The sequence below is a fragment of the Leopardus geoffroyi genome, chromosome A1, assembly GCF_018350155.1.
Source record: "Leopardus geoffroyi isolate Oge1 chromosome A1, O.geoffroyi_Oge1_pat1.0, whole genome shotgun sequence".
Lineage (NCBI taxonomy): Eukaryota > Metazoa > Chordata > Mammalia > Carnivora > Felidae > Leopardus > Leopardus geoffroyi.
The window spans coordinates 121,758,251-121,781,106 of record NC_059326.1 but is presented as its reverse complement, the minus strand read 5'-3'; the positions used below and the strand labels follow the sequence as shown (position 1 = coordinate 121,781,106).

The 22,856-nt window shown below is 38.0% G+C and overlaps 2 protein-coding genes across 9 annotated transcripts in view; one reads left to right on the top strand and one right to left on the bottom strand.

Moving 5' to 3' along the window:
• The first annotated feature begins 1,765 nt into the window (after positions 1 to 1,765).
• Positions 1,766 to 5,425, top strand: GPR151 (G protein-coupled receptor 151). Its single transcript, XM_045492836.1, has one exon. It carries the CDS (start codon positions 2,843 to 2,845, stop codon positions 4,100 to 4,102), a length of 1,260 nt encoding a protein of 419 aa, XP_045348792.1. The 5' UTR covers positions 1,766 to 2,842; the 3' UTR covers positions 4,103 to 5,425.
• Positions 5,426 to 7,136: 1,711 nt separating this feature from the next.
• TCERG1 (transcription elongation regulator 1) overlaps positions 7,137 to 22,856 on the bottom strand; it is a 60,970-nt gene continuing 45,250 nt past the window's right edge. For 7 of the 8 annotated variants that reach the window (XM_045492782.1, XM_045492802.1, XM_045492761.1 and 4 more), the window contains 7 exons: positions 18,488 to 18,638; positions 14,242 to 14,406; positions 13,800 to 13,982; positions 11,641 to 11,820; positions 10,843 to 10,926; positions 9,410 to 9,510; positions 7,137 to 8,208 (listed from right to left, as the gene is read on the bottom strand). In XM_045492782.1, coding sequence (XP_045348738.1) covers positions 8,007 to 8,208; positions 9,410 to 9,510; positions 10,843 to 10,926; positions 11,641 to 11,820; positions 13,800 to 13,982; positions 14,242 to 14,406; positions 18,488 to 18,638 — 1,066 coding nt within the window. In that variant the 3' untranslated portion in view covers positions 7,137 to 8,006. Of the gene's footprint in view, positions 8,209 to 8,487; positions 8,582 to 9,409; positions 9,511 to 10,842; positions 10,927 to 11,640; positions 11,821 to 13,799; positions 13,983 to 14,241; positions 14,407 to 18,487; positions 18,639 to 22,856 lie in introns of all 8 variants that reach the window. The other variant, XR_006715833.1, reaches the window with a different exon arrangement.

Genomic DNA, 22,856 nt, shown 5'->3' with positions numbered 1-22,856 from the left:
CATTTTATTTCTGTATTGTACTTGCTCAATCCACCTCCCTCTCACAATTTCTCCCCACGATCCCTTCTATCAAACAGGAAAGGGGCTCAAATATGAGGCAACTTTCGAAAATAAATAAAAATAGGGAAACCTGACAAATGTTCGCTATGCATACAACTTAGTCCTATATTTCGGTGAATATGTTATCAACAAAGATCTACTTACAAATAAGAAGAAATGCATATGGTGGGTTTTCTTCCTTTAGGTTTGCTAAGTTATATCTAGCCTTTAAATGGAAATGATGTTAACATGAAGGAAAAGTGGATACAAACTACATATAACACTTGTCAATACCTAGACGCACAAATGCCGATGTATCCAAAGAAAAGCAAAAAGTTGGACTAGGTAATTCAGCTTGCCAATAGAGAAAATTCCTTTTTGCTGCAAGCATATAGTCTCTTTTTTTAATTTATTTTTTTAAAGTTTATTTATTTTGAGGTGGAGAGGGGCAGAGAGAAAGAGAGAGACAGGGGGAGAGGATCCCAAGCAGGCTCCACGCCATCAGCACAGAGCCTGATGTGGGTCTCCATCTCACATCTCCACAACTTTGAGATCATGACCTGAGCCGAAGTCGAGTTGGATGCTTAACCGACTGAGTCACCCAGGCGCCCCTCATTTTGATTTTTATGGTTAATCCATAAATCCAGGAAGGACACTCAAAAACCCATTTCTAGTTTTCAAATGGTTCAGAAAATAATATGTATGTGTATATACACACATATAGGCACATATGTAGGTGTGTATATACATATATATGCATAGAGAGAGCAGATGTCCCAAAATGTTTATAATTGGTGAATCTGGATGAAGTGTATATGAATTGTACAAGGTCTTGCATTGTTTTTTCTGTAAGTTTGCAATTATTTCAAAATAAAAAGTTAAAATAAATTACCTCCAGAAAATGTGAAAAACTCAGGCTTGCAGTTCTTCAGGCCATACATTTGGTCTCTAGCTGGACCACCAAATTCGTCTCCAAGTCCATTTTAACAGGCTGGGGAAGAGCCACATAACAGGGCTTAGTTTCCTTAGTCATCTTTTAAAGATCAGACTTTGGAGATGTTAAAGCCTTCTTGAACTCATGTAGGTAGCTGTTTATCTTACCGGTCTTCAAGAGCCTGGACCATCATAAGCTTGAAGCCATGATACAAAGGAGTATTTGTTTGTGGTCCCAAACCGCCGTCCTCCACATACTCCAGCTAGTGTATAATTCACACGATGTCCATTTGCTTCCAGCAGTGCTCAGTGAGTTTCTGTGCACCGCCCCCCACGTTCCTCCCCATGAGATGGAGGGGGCCTCTTCGCCCCCCACAAGTGCTGCTGCTGTTGAGGCATCTATTGTTTCACCGTCCAAAGCGCTAACTGGGGGTTACGGCGCACTGCTGGGACAAGGCACTGCCCCCCACTACTGTTTGCTTAAGCACCTCGACTTTCCAGAAAGAAGGGGAAGGCAGACAGACAAGGAAAACCAGCACAGACAGCTTTCCCAATATTCAGGGGCTGCTTATTCTGGCAGTGTAGAGCCGAGATGGCTCAGGCTTTGAGGAATTTTTCAAGGTCATTCCCTTAGTTTCCAGAGACAAATTGATAGAAAACAGAGCTAGTACCAGAACCCAAAGGTCAGACTGCCAGCCCAGCACTTTTTGTGTCGGACACAAGGCATTCCTGGTTCCGCCAGGCTTAGAGTAGGGTGCGTCTTCGTGGCGATTCCACAAACCCCTTTGCCCGAATGACCCTAGCTCCTCAGATTCCTCCAGAGCACCTTTCCACTGGCCACCATAGAATGTCAAGACTGGTTCTAGAATCATTTTTTTTCTGTGAGTTCTTTTTTCTACTTTAACATGTAACTTCCTTTAAAATGCATAAGGCGCCTTCCCCATAGAAATTGTTTATTTTTCTTTTATTCCTCCCGTCTAGGTAACTCCTCTGGGGGTTCTGTCTGCAGAGCCGCCTACTTCATCATTTGGTTGCCTTCATCATCGTCATCAGTTGCTGAAATGGTATTCAATGTGTTCTAGCTCAGAGTCTAACTATCATCACTTCTAAAGAAACTTGCAATCGTGCGACTAAATTTAGAGTCATTTGTAATTTGATTTTTCCGTAGGACTTCTTTGCAGTTTTTGTTTTCCTTCCTCAGCTCTGCGTGTTTGCTCTCAGCCAGCTGCTGGTGGGGTAGGATGGGTGAAGGCAGCAGCCCATCTCCACAGGGGAAAAGCAGCATCGGTCCTTGCTTCAGATCAACCCCTGACATCCACATCCCCTGGGGACTTGTTAGAAATGCACATTCTTGGGCCCTGCTCCAGACCTGCTGCATCAGGTAAGCGGGTGATTCTGGTCCAGGTTTCTGTGCAAAAGACTGACTTGCTCAGATGCAGGCTTTCCTGAGTTACAGACAGCAGTCAAGATTTTAGAAACAGCTGGCTGAAAACGATTGCCTGACTGACGCGCGACACCCCTCCCCCCCACCCCAGGAACAGAGCCCACTTACATGTATGTTGTCCTCATTTATCATTTATGAGTCTCTGGGGCTTTGACCCCACAGGGCTGCCGATCTGACATGAGGCTTGCTAATGAGAGGCACCCGAGCAGCCCTGCTGCTCACCATTCAGTGCAGCGGAGACGCGTCACATAAGGCAGAGTCGGGTCCACGTTCTTCCACACTCTGCTCTCAGGAAACAAGCAAGGGGAGGGTCCAGAGGTGTCATCTGACACGGATGACAGCCTATTTATTTCCTAGGCAAAAGAGCCAGGGCAGGAAGACAGAAAGAAGCTGACTTCTGTAAGGACGAGTCGCGTGGAAGAGGGGATGCTGGCAGCTGCCTCCACAGACTCCAACTCCAGCACCATGAACGTGTCATCTGCTCACCTCCACTTTGCTGGAGGGTACCTGCCCTCTGACTCCAAGGACTGGAGGACCATCGTCCCAGCTCTCTTGGTGGCCGTCTGCCTGGTGGGCTTCATGGGGAACCTTTGCGTGATTGGCGTCCTCCTTCATAGCGCTTGGAAAGGGAAGCCATCCATGATCCACTCCCTGATTCTGAATCTAAGCCTGGCTGATCTCTCTCTCCTGCTGTTTTCTGCACCCGTCCGAGCGACAGCATACTTCAAAGGGGTTTGGGACCTAGGCTGGTTTGTCTGCAAGTCCTCTGACTGGTTCATCCACACGTGCATGGCAGCCAAGAGCCTGACGATCGTCGCCGTGGCCAAAGCATGCTTCATGTATGCGAGTGACCCAGCCAAGCAAGTAAGTATCCACAACTGCACCATCTGGTCAGTGCTGGTGGCCATCTGGGCTGTAGCTAGCCTGCTCCCCCTGCCAGAATGGTTCTTTAGCACCACCAGGCTTCACGCAGGTGTGGAAATGTGCCTCATGGACGTCCCCCCCATGGCCGAAAGGTTCATGGCAATGTTTGGTAAGCTCTACCCTCTCCTGGCGTTTTGTCTTCCATTACTCTCTGCCAGTTTTTATTTCTGGAGAGCTTATGGTCAGTGTAAGAAACGAGGCACTAAGACTCAAAATCTGAGAAACCAGATGCGCTCCAGACAGCTCACAGTGATGTTGCTGAGTATCGCTGTCACCTCTGCTGTGCTGTGGCTCCCCGACTGGATAGCGTGGCTGTGGATCTGGCATCTGAAGGCTGGAGGCCCAGCCCCACCACAAGGTTTCATAGCCCTGTCTCAAGTCCTTATGTTTTCCATCTCTTCGGCAAATCCTCTCATTTTCCTAGTGATGTCAGAGGAGTTCAAGGAAGGCCTGAAAGGCTTGTGGAAATGGATGATAACCAAAAAACCACCAACTGCCTCAGAGTCTCAGAAAACACCAGCTGGTAACTCAAATGTCCCTCCCGACAATGTTCCATCTCCAGAGTCCCCAGCACCCATACCAGAGAAAGAAAAGCCTGGCTCTCCCTCCTCCAGTGTAGACAGAACGGAGAAGGCACAGATCCCCATCCTCCCTGATGTAGAGCAGTTTTGGCATGAGAGGGACACAGTCCCTTGTGTACAAGACAATGACCCTACCCCCTGGGAACATGACGATCAAGAGACGGGAGACTGTGATAAATAGATTTTCCAAGCAAAACAAATTGTGATTAATGTATTTACTTGCACTGCTGCTTGTCGATACTGCAGACTTTATGACATAACCCATGGTCCAATTACTAACTCTAGGAATTACAAAAACGCTTCACAGTATGCATTTTCAAAATGTGCCGTTTGGTAAGTAGAACACCGTGTTAGGAGTCATGGTGATGTTTCAGAATTGTATCCTGGCTATCCAAAGAATTAACTTCAGTGTTGTGTGAAGATGCTTCCGTCACACGTGAATAGAAATCCCACACACTCTCTGTCCCTTGTTCTCAACTGCTCTCTTACTGGGTACTCCTTAGGACTACCCTGTACCGGCTGGAGTAGAGCTTATCTTTGTCAAAGGCTGGACTCCTTTACTTCTACTTTCTTCCTGAACCTGCTAGCCTTAACTTCACTTAGCAAACTTTATTTCACTTAAGCTCAAAATTTACTTTATGAAAATCCACGTAGATTTTCCATGCCTGAAGGTTGCCAGAATAAGGATCACCACTTCATTGTGGGCTGATTTCAAACTGTGGCTTATTTTGGCTAAGCTTCGCCTTACACTAAAACCTGCTTCGCTAGTCTTTGTAAAGAGGTCTCATTTGCTAAGTCAGAGGATTTTTGCAGCTTAATTAGCATGACATTCTAAATTCTGATATGGAGAAAGAACTTTAAAAACTGCCCTTTCTCTTCCCAATTACCTACGCTTCCAAGATGCAGGAGCAAAGTACTCTTCTACAAGCTGCTATCAATCTGTTCCTTCCGATACCTCCATTCTGTCAAGATAAATATAAACTGTAGTTAATGACAAAAGTATTAATTACTGAAGGCAATCCTCAAGTATAAAGAAGGAACGGAGATGGTGATCTTCCTTTTGTTAAATGGTACTAAATGTCCCCTTAACACTGAACTCACTGAACCCTGCCCAAGTTTTAAAATACCTCAGGGTCTTTGTTACAAAGATGATCAAGAGTAACAAGGAAAAAAAAAATAATAGGAAAAGAAAAAATTCCATGGATACAGGACAGAATTTGGCTAAGAATAGAAAACAAACAGCACAAAGGCGATGGAGAAAGAAAAGCAATACTATTAAATTCTGTGTTCCCAAACACTTTACCAATATAATTCAAGTAAAAGGCAACAACTTCATTTTACAGCAAGGTAAATCATACCCAATAAAACAATCGTTATGATACATTTCTTTCCCTATTAAACATAAGGACATTTATCCATGATTCTTGATTACTTTATAATGGAACTCTGGGGTATTTTCATTGTGGGGTTCCCTCAGGAAAAAAACTGCCATTTTGCCAAGCCATGGGGAAGTTAAAATACAAAAATATGCTGTGGATGGAATTTGTATTTTTTAAAAAATGTCCAGTCTATGGGTTTTAGGGTATGTTTTTTTGTCTTTACAAATGGTCGTGGTTTGCTTTTAACACAGAAGATAGGGCTGATTTCATTTTATCTGGTTCATTACAAATTTTTATTTTAAGGCTCACAAGATCACAAAGTACAATTTAACCCAAATACCCAAATACTGTTTTGTGAGACAGTTATACAAAGGGATTACCTTGAAAACTGTGGTGAACTATTTGAATTAGATTGTTCACTATATAATATAGTAAATGCTGGATGTGAGCTTCCACTGTTTTGACATTTTAACTTGTAAACAAATAAAAACAATTGTTTTACTTCAGATAGTTTTGGAGACTTAGAGCTGTCTTTGTCTTGAATGCGCCTTTCAAAATCATCACTTGGCACAATGGGGCTTTATGGGGAGGTCAGACCTTAGTATTGACATAGGTCTCAGGGTAAACTGTATCACATATCTTTAAGGAGTTTGACAGTAAGCGCCAAGTCAAGATGCAGATACTGAAACACAGTGTAATTATGATGACCTTTTCATTAAAAACCTAATATACAGAGTCCTGACTTGGTCTTTTAAAGAAATCTGCATAGTAAAGCTTGATTTGCACCTTAAATGAACAGTCAATCCCAAATACTTTACAACGGAAGTAGGAAATTAGGATAGGTATCACCAAACCGTTGGGTTTTTTTTTTTTTTTTTTTTTTTTCACACTTTTCAACTGTGAGAAACAAAACAGTGAGTGGGCAAACAACACTACGTGGAATTCAGAACAAAATAAAGCATTCTAAGAGCTTTCACTTCTGCTGGCCAGTGATATTCCTACAACAGCTGTGCTCCTTTTGGCAAACACTTGTTTCATGCCTCACAGAACTTAAAAATCACTCAATGGGTTTATACAAATGACCTTCAAAAAAAGGGAGAAAAGGGGAAAAACTATCTCGTTCATTATCAAATTGTACAGGTTAGGACCTTAGTCAGTTAATTCCAGTTTCTCACATACATGATTTCTGTAACACTTAATATATTTAAGCTAAGTACTAAGTAATGTTAAGTGTGAATGAGTCTGTATGCATGTGATCTGTGTCTGTGTGCACAGAACATACAATCTACTGGTATTTCCTCATTTTAGGTTTTGCTGCAATCACAGGAGATGGGAGAGAAAAGGGAAGATAAGTTATCCAATTAACCTATTTTTCTTAAACATGGATGTGGTACTCTGAAATGAGAAATCTATGAAGGAATGAGACAGGAATCTTTAAAGTGGGGAGGTACAGCTAGAAAGAGCGAGTGGAGGTCAAAGGTACGTTCCACGGTATGATGTGCAGGGCACACTGAAAGGGTGCTAAGAAGGCTTCAGCATCAGTTGTGTTAACGTAGACACAAAAACAAGAAAACACACGAACAAAAAACCAGCATCTTCTTGCTGTGAGGCAGTAGGATATTGCTAAGAGACTGAGCACCAAAATGGTTCTTTACAAATTCCTTCCCTTTTATACTGCAAATAATTTATTATATTCAAGCCTTTAAAAACTATGTGATATATAGGATTGGAAGTCAACTTTCTCTGTGCCAAATTACAGTTGCTACTGCTTTAATGAACAGGTTTAAAAGATGTCTTTGTTATAGGTTCCACAACAATAATCATATACAATCCACATATAAAAAAAGGGTTGGTTTATTGTAGTTCAAATACATAAACTGAACATTCAAACATCTTAAAATTAAACTTTAGAAACAAAAGTTTAACATTCAAACTGGAGTATAGTTTACAGGGAACACCCAAGAAAGATAATTTGTTGTCTAATCCAGAATATTTGATAAAGATCACTTAATGGTAAATAAAACGTGTTTAACCATCAGTCCTATTCTGGCCAACATGTTAGTTATGACCGTGGTTCCATACCTGAGAAGAAATTACTAAATAAATCTTCTCTTAGGCTAAACAAGACTTGGCCTAGAATTCAGAGGGGGTAATCAAAGCACGTAAGTGAACAAACAAAACTAAAGTGTTCTTTAGAGACAAAGGTAAAAGTATGTCCATTATAATAATCTTAGCCTCTGGAAGATAAGAATTCAATTTTCAGTGTTTTCTCTTTTACCCGCTTTAAAAAACAAAATCAAAACAAAACAAACCCTAACTTAGGTTTTCTTGGAGTCTGTGGTATTTGCATCTTGCAAGTTCAAACCACAAATGCTCTTACGTCTTGCATGTTTAACACTGCTAGAAAGAACGTCACCAAAAGTCACTGACTTCCACACCTCATAAAAGGATGATTTTTAGCTTCAAGATTTTAGATTTACTAGAGACAGCCTATATTTGAGTATGTATGTCAGTCATGCCACACAAAGAAAAGCATAAATTATTTCCAAAGTGTTCTCTGTTCAGAAACTGTTCACGAATGCTTCTCCTTCTGTTCGTCAGATGGTTCTGCAATAGTCTGACTAATGCACATACATGTAAAAACCTGGAAATTGGCTCATGCAAGCGTTTTTGAATTAAGATACCCCTGTGGAAGAGTACTGAGAATTATTTTGTTGATCGTCTCGTGGGCTCTGATGCTGTGGGAGGTGGGGGTGGACCCCGGCGATCCAGGTCATCCACATAGGCCACAATCAGTTTACGCCTCTCTTCTGGCACACAGTCTAGTACTAGATACCGTTTGTCGTTCTGCAAAATTTTTTCTACATCTTTCAGGTGCTGATCAGATTCCTGGATTAGCTTTTTGGATCTGAAATAAGAAAACAAGTCCAAGAATTACTGACTGCTGTTCACAGGTCTTTCAGAAATGAGCTGGAAATGTCCATCTAGTTCCTAATTGTGTTTCCATTTTTTTTTTTTATTTTTTTTTTAAGAAAAATTTCACTGCAGTGGTCACCTTTGTAAATCGCCTCAGCAAAGACTCCAAGGAGTGAAAGGGCCTCAGAAGCTGAATTACCCTCCCACCCCTACTGGTGGTCCCTCCAGATCAGGGCTGAGGGTGGGTGGGTAAATCTTGCCCGTGCTGTACCTGTTCTGTGGATGAACAGAGGACTTCAGTCTGCGGGGCTGCCAATCCCAGCATCTTTCACAAGCTTTCACTTTCACATCTTTCACTAAATTAACTATAAAAATGTAGAAAGAAGTCTTACTTCACATCTAATTTAAAAGCCCAAGCTGATGCAAAACATTAAGGATCCTGACCAAAAAATCCAATGACAAAATACCTAAAAACCACACCCTCAGCACTATCTATCCTCCCGTGCACATACCCTTCATTAAGATGTTTCCAATTTTTCTCTTAAAGGAAGAAAAGCTGGAGCATGAAACAAAACTGCTTTCCTGTGCACTGACTGCTAAGCATTGAGCATTGTAAACTTGTTTTCCTGATGGTAAAACGGTTGGGAATGTGGAACTACTGGGCACGTTACAGAGAAATCTTGTCTAGAAACTCTGATTTTTATCGTTTAAAATTTTTATTTAGAAGTATCCAGCAAATTGCTATCATCTGGAAAAAAAAAAAAAGTTTTTGCTGAGCTTAAGATGATTTCAAGCTTAAGAAATGTTCCACAACACTGAATAGTCTTCACAGGAGGCAGGGACAATGGACAGTGAAGGATTGTTTAAGAAATCTCTTCACAAATACAACTCTTATCAAGCGGGGGGTACTCCTAAAAAAGCAGTGAAGTAAAAACAAAAGTGTGTTTAAAAAACTGGATGGGTGGGTAACACAAAATAAGAATTGACATCTGGGCCCTTTCTTTAAAAAAAAAAAAAAAAAAAAAAAGTAAGGTAGACATGGGCTGTATTTGGCCTTTAATAAAATTGGCTTCTTCTTATTCCTAAAAGTTAATAATGTCAACATGTGTGTGAATGCATAGAATGCTCTGGCCATTAGAGTAAGGACTAGTAAAGACAATGACTGCGGATATGAAACATTTCATTGCACACACCTATATGTTATAAATTTGGTCTCTTTCAAAAGCGTCCTGAAGTCAGCTTTGGCTGTGATGTACTTGTCTCTGATGTATTCTTCAAACTCTCTTTGTTTTTTCTGCAAAAGGACAGTAAGATTTAAAAAAAAAAAAGTCACAAATTCCAAAATTACTATCAATTATTTATTAAACCGGTAATTTGTAAGTCACATCATAAATAATTCCAAAGAAAAAGGCTAGAAAGTACATTTTTGTTCACGCAGCATTCATTAAACTGCAAAATACGCAATGTACATTTTTAAGGCAAAAAGAAGCCAAGAACAAGGAACCAGTCAATATATTAGCAGTAGCTAAAGCCCGAGGGCTTGCAATGTGCTACACTGTGCTGAGGGTTTTATCAGGATATCTCCTTTTGTGTTCCTAACAACCTCAAGTGGTAGACACTCTTGAAAATAAAGAAATTAAGGGGGTATTTCCTGTAGACTGTACTTCTATCTTCTAACACCAAGACAATAATGTGGTGTAACTTATGGAGAACCCCAAATAACATTCATAACTTATTACTAACTGATCCTGAGCATTTAGCTTTTCTAGTAAGGAACAGGCATAATGGGTATAAGCTCTTTGGGCTGATATTAATAATAACAATAATAATAATATTAAAAAGTATTATCGTCAATTTAAACAATCAGAAAAGTTAGAAACTAAGACTAGACCTGTCAGCTATCGGTCCACCACTCTTTCCCAGCCCTGTGTACTTTGTGGTCCACACATCTACAATCCATCTTAAGGAAACAGGGGGAAGAATAATAGCTCTATGGGGTTGTGCACCCTAGACCTAGAGAAACCAACTGGGAAAGGAGAATGATGGGGAGAAGGAACAAATGAAAGGCCAAGGGATAAAATAAGAATTGCGGTCAGCTACCCTATCCTTGGCATCATTCACTATTTCAGAACCCGGGGAGTTCATTTTCCACACAGGAGTGAGAGCGTCCCAGAACAGGGCTCAGCTTCTATAAACTTCCCCCATCTGCAGTTCCTCTACTCCAGTCTCCGGGGCATGTAACAACAAAAGATCACATTATGGCATTCTGCTAACACGGCTCTGGTGCTCTGACAGCCTGGTATCCATGGCCAGGTTGAAAATGGCTATGTAGTGGGACCTGACCATACCAGAAACAAAAACTACAACTTCAGTAAAGCTCTAACATCCCAGAACACAGGCTTAACCCCAAGGATGACATTTTTACAGTTTCTACTTTGCTGTCTTATTAATGTATAGTGCAAGATAAAAAATATGACCTTAAAATTCAGATTTACTTCTCATACTCTTAAGTTATTCACTTAAAACCATCAATGTCAGTTTAATCAAAATACATACTGGTGGTGCTGATTAAGCCCACATTTAATATTTATCAACTGACAGTAAATCTCAGACAAAATCCTCTTACCCTGTCACTGGAGGAGAACTTAATGCACCGAGGATCTTCCTTAATGATTTTTTTTACTTCTTTCCATGTGGATGTTAAGGTAATCTTTGAAAGGCAAGGAATAAAAAACACAAATACAACTCACTTTCATCGCAAAGATCAAATGGCGGCAGCACATACGGTACACAGTATTGCACGCTGACCTACAATCTCCTGTAATAATGCCCAAATGTAATTGGACTAGCTATGACAGGAAGCAGCTTTAATACAATTTCTTTTTGTTGTTGGCCACAAGAGTTATATTCCTGGTCCTATTTCAAGGTGGCCTAAGACAATCACCTGCAAACCCTGGATCCCCATAGGCAACACTGTAACTTCTGAAGAAACCACCACCAAAAGGAGATCAGGTATCAGAAGAAAACGTGAACGACGGAGGGAAGAAAGGGACCATGGGACCAAACTGATAATGGAGCAAAAGATGCAATCCACTCAGTCTATCATTCTATCATTAGGAGGGATCAATGATCACACAACAAAGCCCAATATCAATCACCAGGAATGTGAAAACTGCGGCAGGAAGTAATTTCTAAATAGTTAAGAATGCCATTAACATTTTACTTAAAAAAGAAAAGAAAAGAAAAGAAAAGAAAAGAAAAGAAAAGAAAAGAAAAGAAAAGAAAAAAAAAAAACAAAACAGAAAAGAAAGTGTATAAAACCCATGCATTCCAGTAAGAGATCTAAAGACCACGACACTACGATGTTTTTGGAAATATTCTTAAAGACCCATCTAGATTAAAACAAGGAAAATAAGAGACTTACTGCAGAAGTTTCATCCAGAAGTTGCCTAAAGTGCTCCCTCTTCTTTTTGGTAAGTGCTTCAATGTGTTCATTAAAAAGCTTCTCTTTCTCCTCTCTTTCCAACAAGGATCCAGATTCCCAACGGTGATCTTTTCGGAGAGTCCTCCGAGTATCAGACCATGACACATCTGAAGAACGCACCTAAAAACGTACCAAAATATTCTATCACCAAAGATCTCTTTTTTCACATTTCAACAATAAAAGGCCTATTTATCCGTTTAGGATGATACAATTAATAACGGAAGCTTCTGGTGACTCCACCTTAAACAGTCACTAAAAATCTGCTTCTTTAAACCAGAAATCCCACCTCTCAGAGCTCACCCAAGCAAGCTATCAAGTATGGATTCAGAGGTGTAGAAAGATGAAGAGAATTACTTTAATCGTACTTAGGCACTCTATTTAACATCTTACCAACCTTCAGTAGGAGAAATGGATAGAAATAAAACAGGAAATATCTTGCTACAGGACTAAAGAGGTGACAGGAAAAAAAACCCACCAACAGATCTTGAGCTCAAATTTGTACTTATCAACTACATACTGGAAGTGACATTTCAAAGCATAAGCAAGAATTAACATGGTCAGTAAGAGAAGACGTGACAGATCAGGCTGGTTCAACAACCAGCACAAGGCTATGCTTCACTGCTGGTAATGGCAATACAAGTTACTGCTACTTACACCACTGCCAATGCTAAGAAATATGGGAGGCTAAAAAGACAGAAAGGTGAGAAAGAAGAAAAATATAAAAACATTTATTTAATCAACATTTATCAAGCACCGATAAATGAGTCAGCTAAACACGGAGCTTGGTACTGGAAAAACAAAGTAAGACACTATCCCTTCCTTCAAAGAACTCAACTTTTTTAAGAGAAGAGAGGCAAGTAAGCAAGTAACGGCAAAAGCACATAATAAGTGCTGTGAGGTGTATGCTGACCACAGGGCAGGCAAAGGGAACAGTGAAAACAAATCTGCCTTAGATGGGTCAAGACGAGGCTCACAGAAGAGATATTTGGGTGTGCTCTTGAAAAATGAGTTTTCAAGCGCACTCGAAGTATTCTAGGTGGAGGGATTAGCATGACTAATGCCAGAATTCATTAGGTGTAAACATGGTTCATTAGAACTAAGTGCAGAAAGGCTAGAGCTTAAAGGGGCAAAAGAGAAAACCAAAGAGGGTAACATAACATGAAGGTGGTGGGGGAGTTAAGGAATGAAGTCATATATTACGCTAAGACAACTGAATTTTAAATGTTTGCAACCACTAAGAGTAGAGAAGCTTCTCTCCCTGAAAGCAACAGGGAGAGTGACAAAATCAGATTTGGTTTTTAGGATGATTTCTGTGACTGCGATAAAGAGAATGAATGTGGGGAAAAGTAAACGCAAGGAAAGAAATCAGTGAATGACTGTCACTAGCCAGAGAACAGAAAGAGGAAACTCAAAACATACCAGCAGAAGCAAGGGAAGAAATCCAAAGAACTGACAGTAGTAGTAACAACAAGAGTCCTTATGAAAGAGAGAAAAGAAATAGTAGGAGAGATGGTGACACAGAGAGGGGACAAAACATGTGGAACAGCAGAGTGGCCTCGGTGCACTGGCTATACAGACAAAACCCTACACACCTCAGCAACCCTGGGTGATGTGCAGAAGCGCTGGCAAGAAAATTCCAGAGTATCTATCTCCTGGGGTCAGTACACCTCCAGTCTAGACCTCATACTATTTACATGTACAATCATTCATCACCACAGTGGTGACCCTAAATCACCAAGCAAAAGGTTTAATTCTATTCAATAATAAACATTTTGTTCATTATTATGGCATGTAAGTGTGTGATAATTTAAGATGACTTCCATCAAGAATAAAAAGTTATCTTTGAGACTAAAAGATTATACATTTTTATATGTACAAAGAAACTTCTGAAAATGTTAAATAACAATGGTTTTCTTAATCTAGTGGGTGCTAATACTATTTTAAAACACTTTATGAAACTTACCAAATTATATCTCTCAGATTCCATTTAAAGAATATTAAAATTTGCACTAACAAGACAACCTAATAGATCTCTAATATCCAGTACTTAAGGGACAGGGCTGGGGGGGGAGGAGCGGGGAAGTGAGAGGAATATATACCATGTCAGATAAAAGAGCCTTGAAATTCTGGATAGCTTCTTCTCGTTTGTGTTGCTCTCTCTCTCGATCTATTTCTTTTGTTTGTTCTGAACGTGCCTTTTGAACCTCTCTTTCTCGTTCTCGAAGGCTTGCCTCAATGCGGGCTTGCCTTTCAAGCTCCTTTTCTTTTTCTGAGTCCAAATTCTATAAAGTAAAATTACATTATCAAGATATGTTTCCAGAGTAAGTGGCTTGCCAAATACAGAATTTCAAACCTGGGTTTTACCAAGAATATACATTAACACTGTACCTCGTTTCCAAATCAACTACATGTGCTAGAGATCCTTATATTAATTATACTGACAGGAAAAATTCCAAATCCCAAACAGCAGCTAATACCTTTATGATGCAATTAAGAATTTTCTTATTCCATATTAATAGTATAAATAAACACAATAGTTACCTTGGCTATTTTTTCAATGTACTGTTTGAAAAGGTCTTCTCTCATTGAAGAACTATCCACTGCCTTGTAACGTGGATCACTTTCTACTTTGTCTTTTACTTTGCTCCATCGGGACTGACTGTCCAAGTGATGATTAGATAACAGTTCAAAGAAATCCGATTTAATCTGTATTTCAAAACATATCAGGGAATGGGGGGTGGGGGGAATCCACCATGAGAAATTCCTCATATGCAAATGTTTACAACCAGAAAAAATTGTTCACTTACCTTAAAGATGAGAATAATAACTTTTTAAATTCATTTATTTATAGTGGAATAAATTTTAGTTAAAAAGAGTATTAGAATTGCTCTTTCATGATAAATATAAAAATCAACAGACATAAACTCTCATTTAAAATCTACCAAACTCAAGATAAATCATTTTCTCCAAATTATTCAAATACAGAAAAAAATTATTTTTAGGTTGTTAACTTTTTCATTTCAGCAATGCCACGTTTTTATTAGAGAGAAGAATTTATATTTATTTTTAGATAATAATCAGGCTTATGAACTGACAGTAAACTACATTTTAATATCAAGTTAATAATAATGACTTATTTTAAAAAGTAGATGAATATAATTTTTGTTTGTTACAATAGGGTAATTTAGAAATAGATGAGCACAAATAACAAGTCTCATTCATTAGAAACTTGGAACGGTACTGTCAAATTGTCTAAAAACAAGTAAAAAGCAGGGTAAATTTTTGTATTTTAATTAAAAAAAAATCAATGCCTGTACCCTTATATATAAATTATAGGATTTCTATGATCATAATTAATCATTACTTTAAAAACTATATTCAGATTTTTGGTATTTTTTAGCATTAAACATGTATACCTTTATAACTCAAATCTGTTAATAAATTAACATTCTGAGCCAATCAAGTACCAACTCAGTAAAATTACACCAAGGTTATTAAAAGATATTAATCCTTTGGTAGCAACATGTACAATACTTAGAATTCTTCTCCCAAACTGTAATTCTTATTTTTTTTTAATAGGGGATAAAGAAATAAAGAAAGCGTTTATTTTTACATAACTCTGAGGACCTGTTTTAAAATTCAGTATCATTCAAGTTATCTTGTACTCCTATGAGGGGAGACACCAGAGGCAGCCAGTCAATTCAATAGAGAAGTCAGACCATGTCAAGAACCTCTCTTCCCTGTAGGAATTAAACATGCTGGCTTCCCACGTGACCAAAGGAATCAGAAATTAGAAATGGAATCACATTCTTTCTGCCTATTCCAAACTCTCATTTCCCCTAACAGAGAATTAAGAGAGGATAATGTCATTTCTGGAAAACACTAGTAAGATTATAAGAAAAGAGTTTCTTTCCTATTAGAGAATTTTTTAAAAACCAAGAGCTAATCAGCTGTGGATTTCTTTTACTACTGAACTTGGCTCTTGACTTTGTAGTAATAAGAAATACTCATAAATCCAGTATTTTCACACAATGAAAAAGCAACTACTTGATAAGTGATGTAACAATTTTTCTGTTCATCTTGTCTACTTTGTATCTGACATGATGAACACCAAATTCCTAGATGCCTGTGAAAACTAGAAAGCAAAATTTACAAAATTTATGTTAAATAAAACATGCAAGCTATTTTAAACAGGAATCTTTCCAAGCCAATTTCCAAGTCAATTTATATTGACTTAAGACAATTTTCAAATATTAGACACAAAGCCTACAAATGATTATCTTACAGTTTTAAAAATGTGTGATGTATAAACAGTGAATTTTAAATAAAATTAAATTTTAACTTCCTCTCACTGTGGATATTACCATTACAGGCTATACATGGCTTACCAAAGCTGCCATTTGTATGAGAACTATCAACAACTGCATAAATGTCAAAAAATTTAAGTTACCCATTAGCAGCAATCCAAGACTCCACATTCCCAATTTTCTTCTCTCCCCAAATCAAAGTACCTTACCATCTAGGCTGTTCACTTTAACAGGGAAAAACAGTCTCCTAAGCCTAATGTACTGTAACATACTTAACTTGTTCAGAAGAAAATTTAAGTGAGGAAAGAGAGAAAAATGCACTTCATGAGAGGATTAACTCTATTGTGTGTAACTTCAAATGTGTTGTTCCAAAAGGTATCTTATTTGAACCACAGCTTTATAAAAATGGGTTATACAGTATAATAAAATTTAAAAAACCTTGAAGGTAGCTACTTTGGCAGACAAAACAGTCTACCAAAAGTAAGCAGAATTTTAGGGGCATTTTTTATAAAATGGAAAATTACCAGTGAAAGCTACCTGCAAATGATTTTTCTCTTTAGCTTGAAAAAGTCTACCAAAGGTGGGGGCTACTTCACCAAAAGTCAGTGTCCTTTACAGGTTTTTGACTTAGCAAAAAACTTTTATTATCTGGCTGTTAACTGCATTACCTCAATACTACAAACAGCAATTAGAGAATCATAAGAATAAAGAAAGCAAACTCCAATAAACTAGCACCATGCTACGAGCACTAATCTTACTATTCAATTACATACAGCTAAAATGGGGTTTAAAAAAAAACAGTATAGACAATATACTTCATAGGAATAATCATTAAAAGTCATGAAGAAAGTAATAAAACTTCATTAACCAGCTACTTCTCAGACCGTGAATATAAAATACACTGTATTTAAACTCTTAAAGATTTGTTCCCAGGGCCTAGTTAGTAAGTAATTTTGCATTCTTTAAATTGGCTGAGAAAGTTTCACTTATTTCCTGCCTCTTTTTTAAAAATTTAGTAAAGGTACAAAGCCAAACCTATAACTTAGAGAATTATTTTACAATCAAAAGAAAGTAAAGCTGAATACAGTAGGTTTGTTTAGATGCAATATCTATTTAATTTACTTTAACACATTTGGGGCACAACTCTCATCACTTCATAAGGAAAAAAGACTAAAAAAATGTAAAGTACCGGAACTGCGGGAGGCTAAAGTCACCACACAGAGATACCAATTCTTTCCTCACTAGGGAATCCCATAATACTTTGCGTATCAGTGATTGACAGCTGTCAGACTGAACTGATTGACAGGCCGCACAGCACAAAACTGTAAAGTCTATCCACTTGTTATAAAACAGAATACACAAAATAGTTACAAAAAGAGTGTTTAGAAAAAGAACATTGGTTATAAATGCAAAGAGAAAAACATTCAATTTGTATAAAAGCAATCACACAGTATCAACTATTTATTTTACTTGGTATTCTTTAATCAAATAAGGTATTACCAAAAGTCAAAAGTAGCAAATAATACATTAACATGATTCTAATTCAGCATACACAATGTTTACACAGAACTCAATTCTGCACATTTCCTGAGAAGCATAATCATTTGCAGAAAAAAAAAAGTTAATGGTGAAACAATAATTCTGGAAAAATCTCCACTGAAGCCCAAGAAACCAGATAATCAGGAAATTTCAGATATTTCTGACAAAAGTTATTTCACCCAATACTGTTGCTATTTACAGTGCAGGAGGCTTGAGCCCATTAAGAATGGTATTACTTCCCTCATGACATTCCTTAATAGAATTTGTGATGTTTTAACTTTCTGGAATGAGAGCCCATTTTAAATGTCAAAAATGATTAGGCTTCAGAGGTTCTTCATCTCCATCCACAAAGCACACAGGGGGACTAAGGAGAGCGGCTGCGTGTTCTGATGGCCCGCGCACCTCCGGTGCGGTCTCCACCCGCCTGCCTCCCCAGTGGTGGGCTCCTCTCCGCTCCTGACACCACTACCAAGTGACATTTGGAATTCATTAATCTTTCATAGCTGACCTTTATTTCTGATAAGCAATAATTTATATGTAAGATATGTTTACTAAAAGATTAGAAAGTCACTAAAATGCTATCTGTTAGAAGGCAAAAAAGATAAAAAAGCTTTTTAAAATTTAAAGGTTACTGCTTATTAGGAATCTTGAATTTTAGCAGGCACCAGTGAGTAGAAAGATCTAACAGTCAATTCCGGGTGTACTGGGCAAACTCAGTATTAATAAAATTTAAAGCAAATCTATGTACTTTAGTAAACTTATTAAAATAAGCATTATGGAAGTAAAGTGACTGAATACACACACGTAAACAACTGTAAAAGTGAACTTACAAAGCTAACCAGTCTGGGGGCCTGTGATCTATGCCCATGAATGAGATCAGAAAAACATAGCCCCAGCTTAGTCTCTTCCCATTCACGCTCCTGTCAATCACCTCATCTTACCTTCTCACCTCTGGTCTTCGAATCTTCTTTCTCTTTCTTCCTTGCAGCTGCCACAAATTCATTAAACAAGGCTTCTCGATCTTTCATCTTTTCAATTGCTTTGAATCTTGAATCTTTAGCATGCTTGGCTGCAAATTCACTAAAAGTAGCTCTGTAACAAAATGGCAAGTGTGCTAACTTTGGTAGAGCTATTTCTGCTTATAGAAAGGTATAGAAGAAGATACCATTTTTCCAGCCAGAATATGTGCCAAAGACTCACTAAGTCCCAACATTTGCCTAAAGAGTAAACAATGAGCTACCGAAAGGAGTACAAGAGGGCTAAAGGGTGAAAATGTGGTTGGTGATTTGTACACTGTCAAGCATGACACTGGGGGATAACACATCAGAGAACAAAAAATGTATGTGCTTCAAGAGACTTAAGAGCTCATCTATTTCCACACTAAGAAGAGGCTGAGTCTTGCTTCTAGCCATGGTGGAGTTAACTACCGAATTAGATCTCCTTCCAGAAACAACTGTGAAAGAAGACAAATATATGAGGCAAATGATTCCAAAACAGTGCATAATAGGTAGGGTAGTAGTAAGACTGAGGAAAGGCCCACTGCCCTATGCCGCAGGACAATTTCCCAAGGTACAGAGAGCTACAGTCCAAGCAGAGTACAGCAGTCCCAATAGCTACAAGTAGTAAAGATCAGAGTCTGGGTGTTAAAATGGCAAGGGAAGAAGCTCTAGAAAGATAGTACCCAGTAAATATACCACAAGGCGATTCCCCATGAATAGATGGCCAAGGCTGAAGGGTACAATAGCAGGGAAAAACCGCATCCCCTGCCAAAGTGCTACCTGGTTAAGAGCAAAAAACAAATGTTAGAAACTGAGTAGTGCAGAAAAAGAACAGCATTAGGACACTAAAGTCCACAAAAGCTGCACAATGGAGACAAAGCTGGACTGTTGAGAAACTTCCAACTTCTGAGACCCACACTAACAAAGCCTTAAATCAAAGCTATATTCAGGTGATCAGCCTGTGACTAAACTGCCTGCGAAAACAAAAATCCACTCTTCAGAGTAAGGGAACAGACTTTCGGAGTCTCTACAATCCACTATTTTCAATATTCAATCAGACAACACTAAACATACAAAGAATGTATAACCCAAATCAAAAAAATTTTTCAATCCACAAAAACTGAACTGAAAATGCTCAGACGCTGTTCTGGAAGAGACAAATCCTTTAAAAATATTGTAATTATATTGAAAGAATTTAAGAAAAATAGATTCAAAGAACTAAAAACATGGCCTTAATGAATGAATAAAAGGGAGTTTTAGTAAAGACACAGAAAATAGGAAAAAAGAACCTAAAACTAACTGAAAGGAAAAATTCTTTGGGTGGGCTTAACAAAAGAGTAGACCTAGAATAAAGAGCTACTGACTCCAAATTAGATCAGTAACAGTTATCTAATCAAAAGAATACACACAAAAAAAAATTGGGGGAGGAGGGGAATAGTCTCAGGGATTTGTCAGATAATTAGAATTCTAAAAGAGAAAAGAATCAGAACAGAAAAAATGCTGATCAAAAATTTTCCAAATTTGATGAAAACATCAATGCATAGATCCAAAAAGCAAAGCAAGCTGCCAAGAAGGCTATATAAAAAAAAATGAGGCCTACGAGGGATAATGAGGCTCAGTATAAAAAAAAAACTTTCTCCACAAATAAAAGGCACTTATAATTCATACATTTGGATATAGTTCAATATTTGAAGCTTTCGCCTTACATAATAATTTGTCTTATAATAAATACTCCCATATTTAGCAAGTTTTTTTAGAAGGGAAAGCTAAATCTTACTCTCTCCCTTTAAAAACTGTTTATTTCAATACAAATATAGAACACATCTTCTTAGGTGTTAAAGCAAAGATTATATTACAACTTTAATTGTAAATAAACTGGTTAACTTCAGAATTTAGTATTTAAAACATCAATTGAAGATTACGAGTACCATTCATAGCTAACATTTGCTATTTTGAAGCTTTGCTAACCAAACCCGGATTCTAATAATCTTTTACATATAACTATCGTTACTCACAATACCTAATTTCATTAATTCAACACTTTTTAACAACAGGATACATTTCAAACCTGGTTTGAATAATGGATAGGTAAACTTAATGAAAGTTTAAATAAAATAAAAACGTGTATCCCAGGAACAGGATGACATACACGTAAGTCCACTAAATCTGTTCTGTTTTCACGATAAACTAAGCACCTTACATTATAATTTTAAGAGAGAATTACTACTATGATTAAAGAATAAACCTGTTTTTAAATGTAAAATCGGGGCACCTGGGTGGCTCAGTCAGTTAAGCATCCAACTTCAGCTCAGGTCATGATCTCACAGTTCATGGGTTGGAGCCCCACGTTGGGATCTGCGCTGACAGCTCAGAGCCTGGAGCCTGCTTCGGATTCTGTGTCTCCTCTCTCTCTGCCCCTGGCCTGCTTGTGCTCATTCTCAATCTCTTTCTCTCAAAAATATACATTAAAGGGGTGCCTAGGTGGCTCAGTCAGTTAAGCATCTTGGCTTCGGCTCAGGTTTTGATCTCACGGTTTGTGGGTTGGAGCCCCACGTCGGCTCTGTGCTGACAGCTCAGAGACTACAGCCTGCTTTGGATTCTGTCTCCCTCTCTTTCTGCCCCTCGCTGCTCGCACTGTCTCTCACTCTCTCTCTCAAAAATAAACACTAAAAAATAATTTCTTTAATAAAAACATTAAAAAACTACAAATAAAATATAAAATCAATTTCTAAAAGTGAGAATTATTTTACACGTTATTTATATCATTTGTAATAAAATGGGTAAAATAATTATTTTTCACTAGAAAAGACTAAAATGAAATTTTAGCATTAGATTGTGATAGAGATTTTTATAGGACTCATCTCTCAACTCCAGAAAGTGCTGCTTGGTAAACAGACAGTCACTCTTTTCTCTCAGGGAGAGGTGAGGGTGGATAATAGTGGTAGGAGACTGGGAAGTGACCAGGAACTGACCCAAGGAGATATGCCTTGAAATTTCTTTCAATCCAAAAAGAAAAAAGACATAGAAATAGGCACTAAATTCTCCCCAGTCATTTTTTCCTTCAGAATAAACTCCAATGTTTTTTATCTACAAAATCTAGTTATAATATATAGTCTCTTCCCATTTCAAAGAGAATTTAAGTTAGCGGACATATTTTCTCAATTTTAAGTTTTTCCTCCTCATTTTCTGCTACTTACTAAATTTGGTCCTAATCTCTAGGGTCACGTTAAATGAATCAATATAGCAATACAGCACAATGTCCCAAGTGCTAAGACTTCTAGTTATGTGTCTCATGGCTTTATTTTCTGAAGTAACCTGCAAGGTACAGCTTGCTCCACCAATTCTGTCAGCCCCAAAAGAGCGCCCGCCTGGGTACTGGGATAGAGCAGTAACTTAATTTGTCAAATCCACAAAATGGAAATCTCTTCAGAGTCTCAGTTATTGTCAGATCCATAAGGGTTTTAATAAATAAATGTATTTTGCTGAATCATTTGAAAATAAGCTGCAGACATCATGAGACTTCATCTATAACTATTTTAGCATGCATCTCCTCAGAGCAAATCCTTTTTCCTCTGTAACCACCGTACCCAAGAAAATTGTGAATTCTCTAATACCATGTAATACCAATCCATCCATGCTCAAATCTCCTCAACTGCCTCCCCAAATGTCTTTTATAACTGAGTCACAAGTACTGACCCATGAACTCAATGTTTTGATTAACCAAAAAGAAAGGACCAAGACCCCTCGGAGAGTCTGAAACTCTACTCTCCCCTGACAAATGTTACGTTCTTCAGAGCTCCAAATACTCTATTAACTTTATTATCTGAGATGTGTATTAATGCCCTAGGTTTCTCTTCATGTTTCAAATATAAAATTATAATATTAAATATACTTTCTCAAACAACATTCTCTCCTCTACTTCCAATGGCAAAAGTAACCATTTCAACAAGATGAACTTTTATAAAAAGTGCCATTTAAACAAGACACTCCATAATTCTACCCTACAGTTTTAAAAATTATCCACGTTATGAGGTATTCACAGCAACCAAGTAACAAACACTGTTGCCAAAACTAAACCATAAATAAAAAGTAATTTTCTCTTGCCTAGACTATTCTGTATTAACACTGGAATCCAGTTGAAATCCTACATTCACTTGGGTAAGGTATGAGACAAGCATATAAATCTATACTGGCTGTTTTAGAAGACTGAGTGAGATAATGAGATAACGTGTGTATACATATATGTGCTTCAAGTGCATGTATGTATGTATGTATGTATAAGTTTGTACATACAACGTTTTAAGTGCACATA

Excerpts from the sequence above, each read along its gene's own strand:
- GPR151 (XM_045492836.1), top strand. The coding sequence starts at position 2,843 with ATGCTGGCAGCTGCCTCCACAGACTCCAACTCCAGCACCATGAACGTG.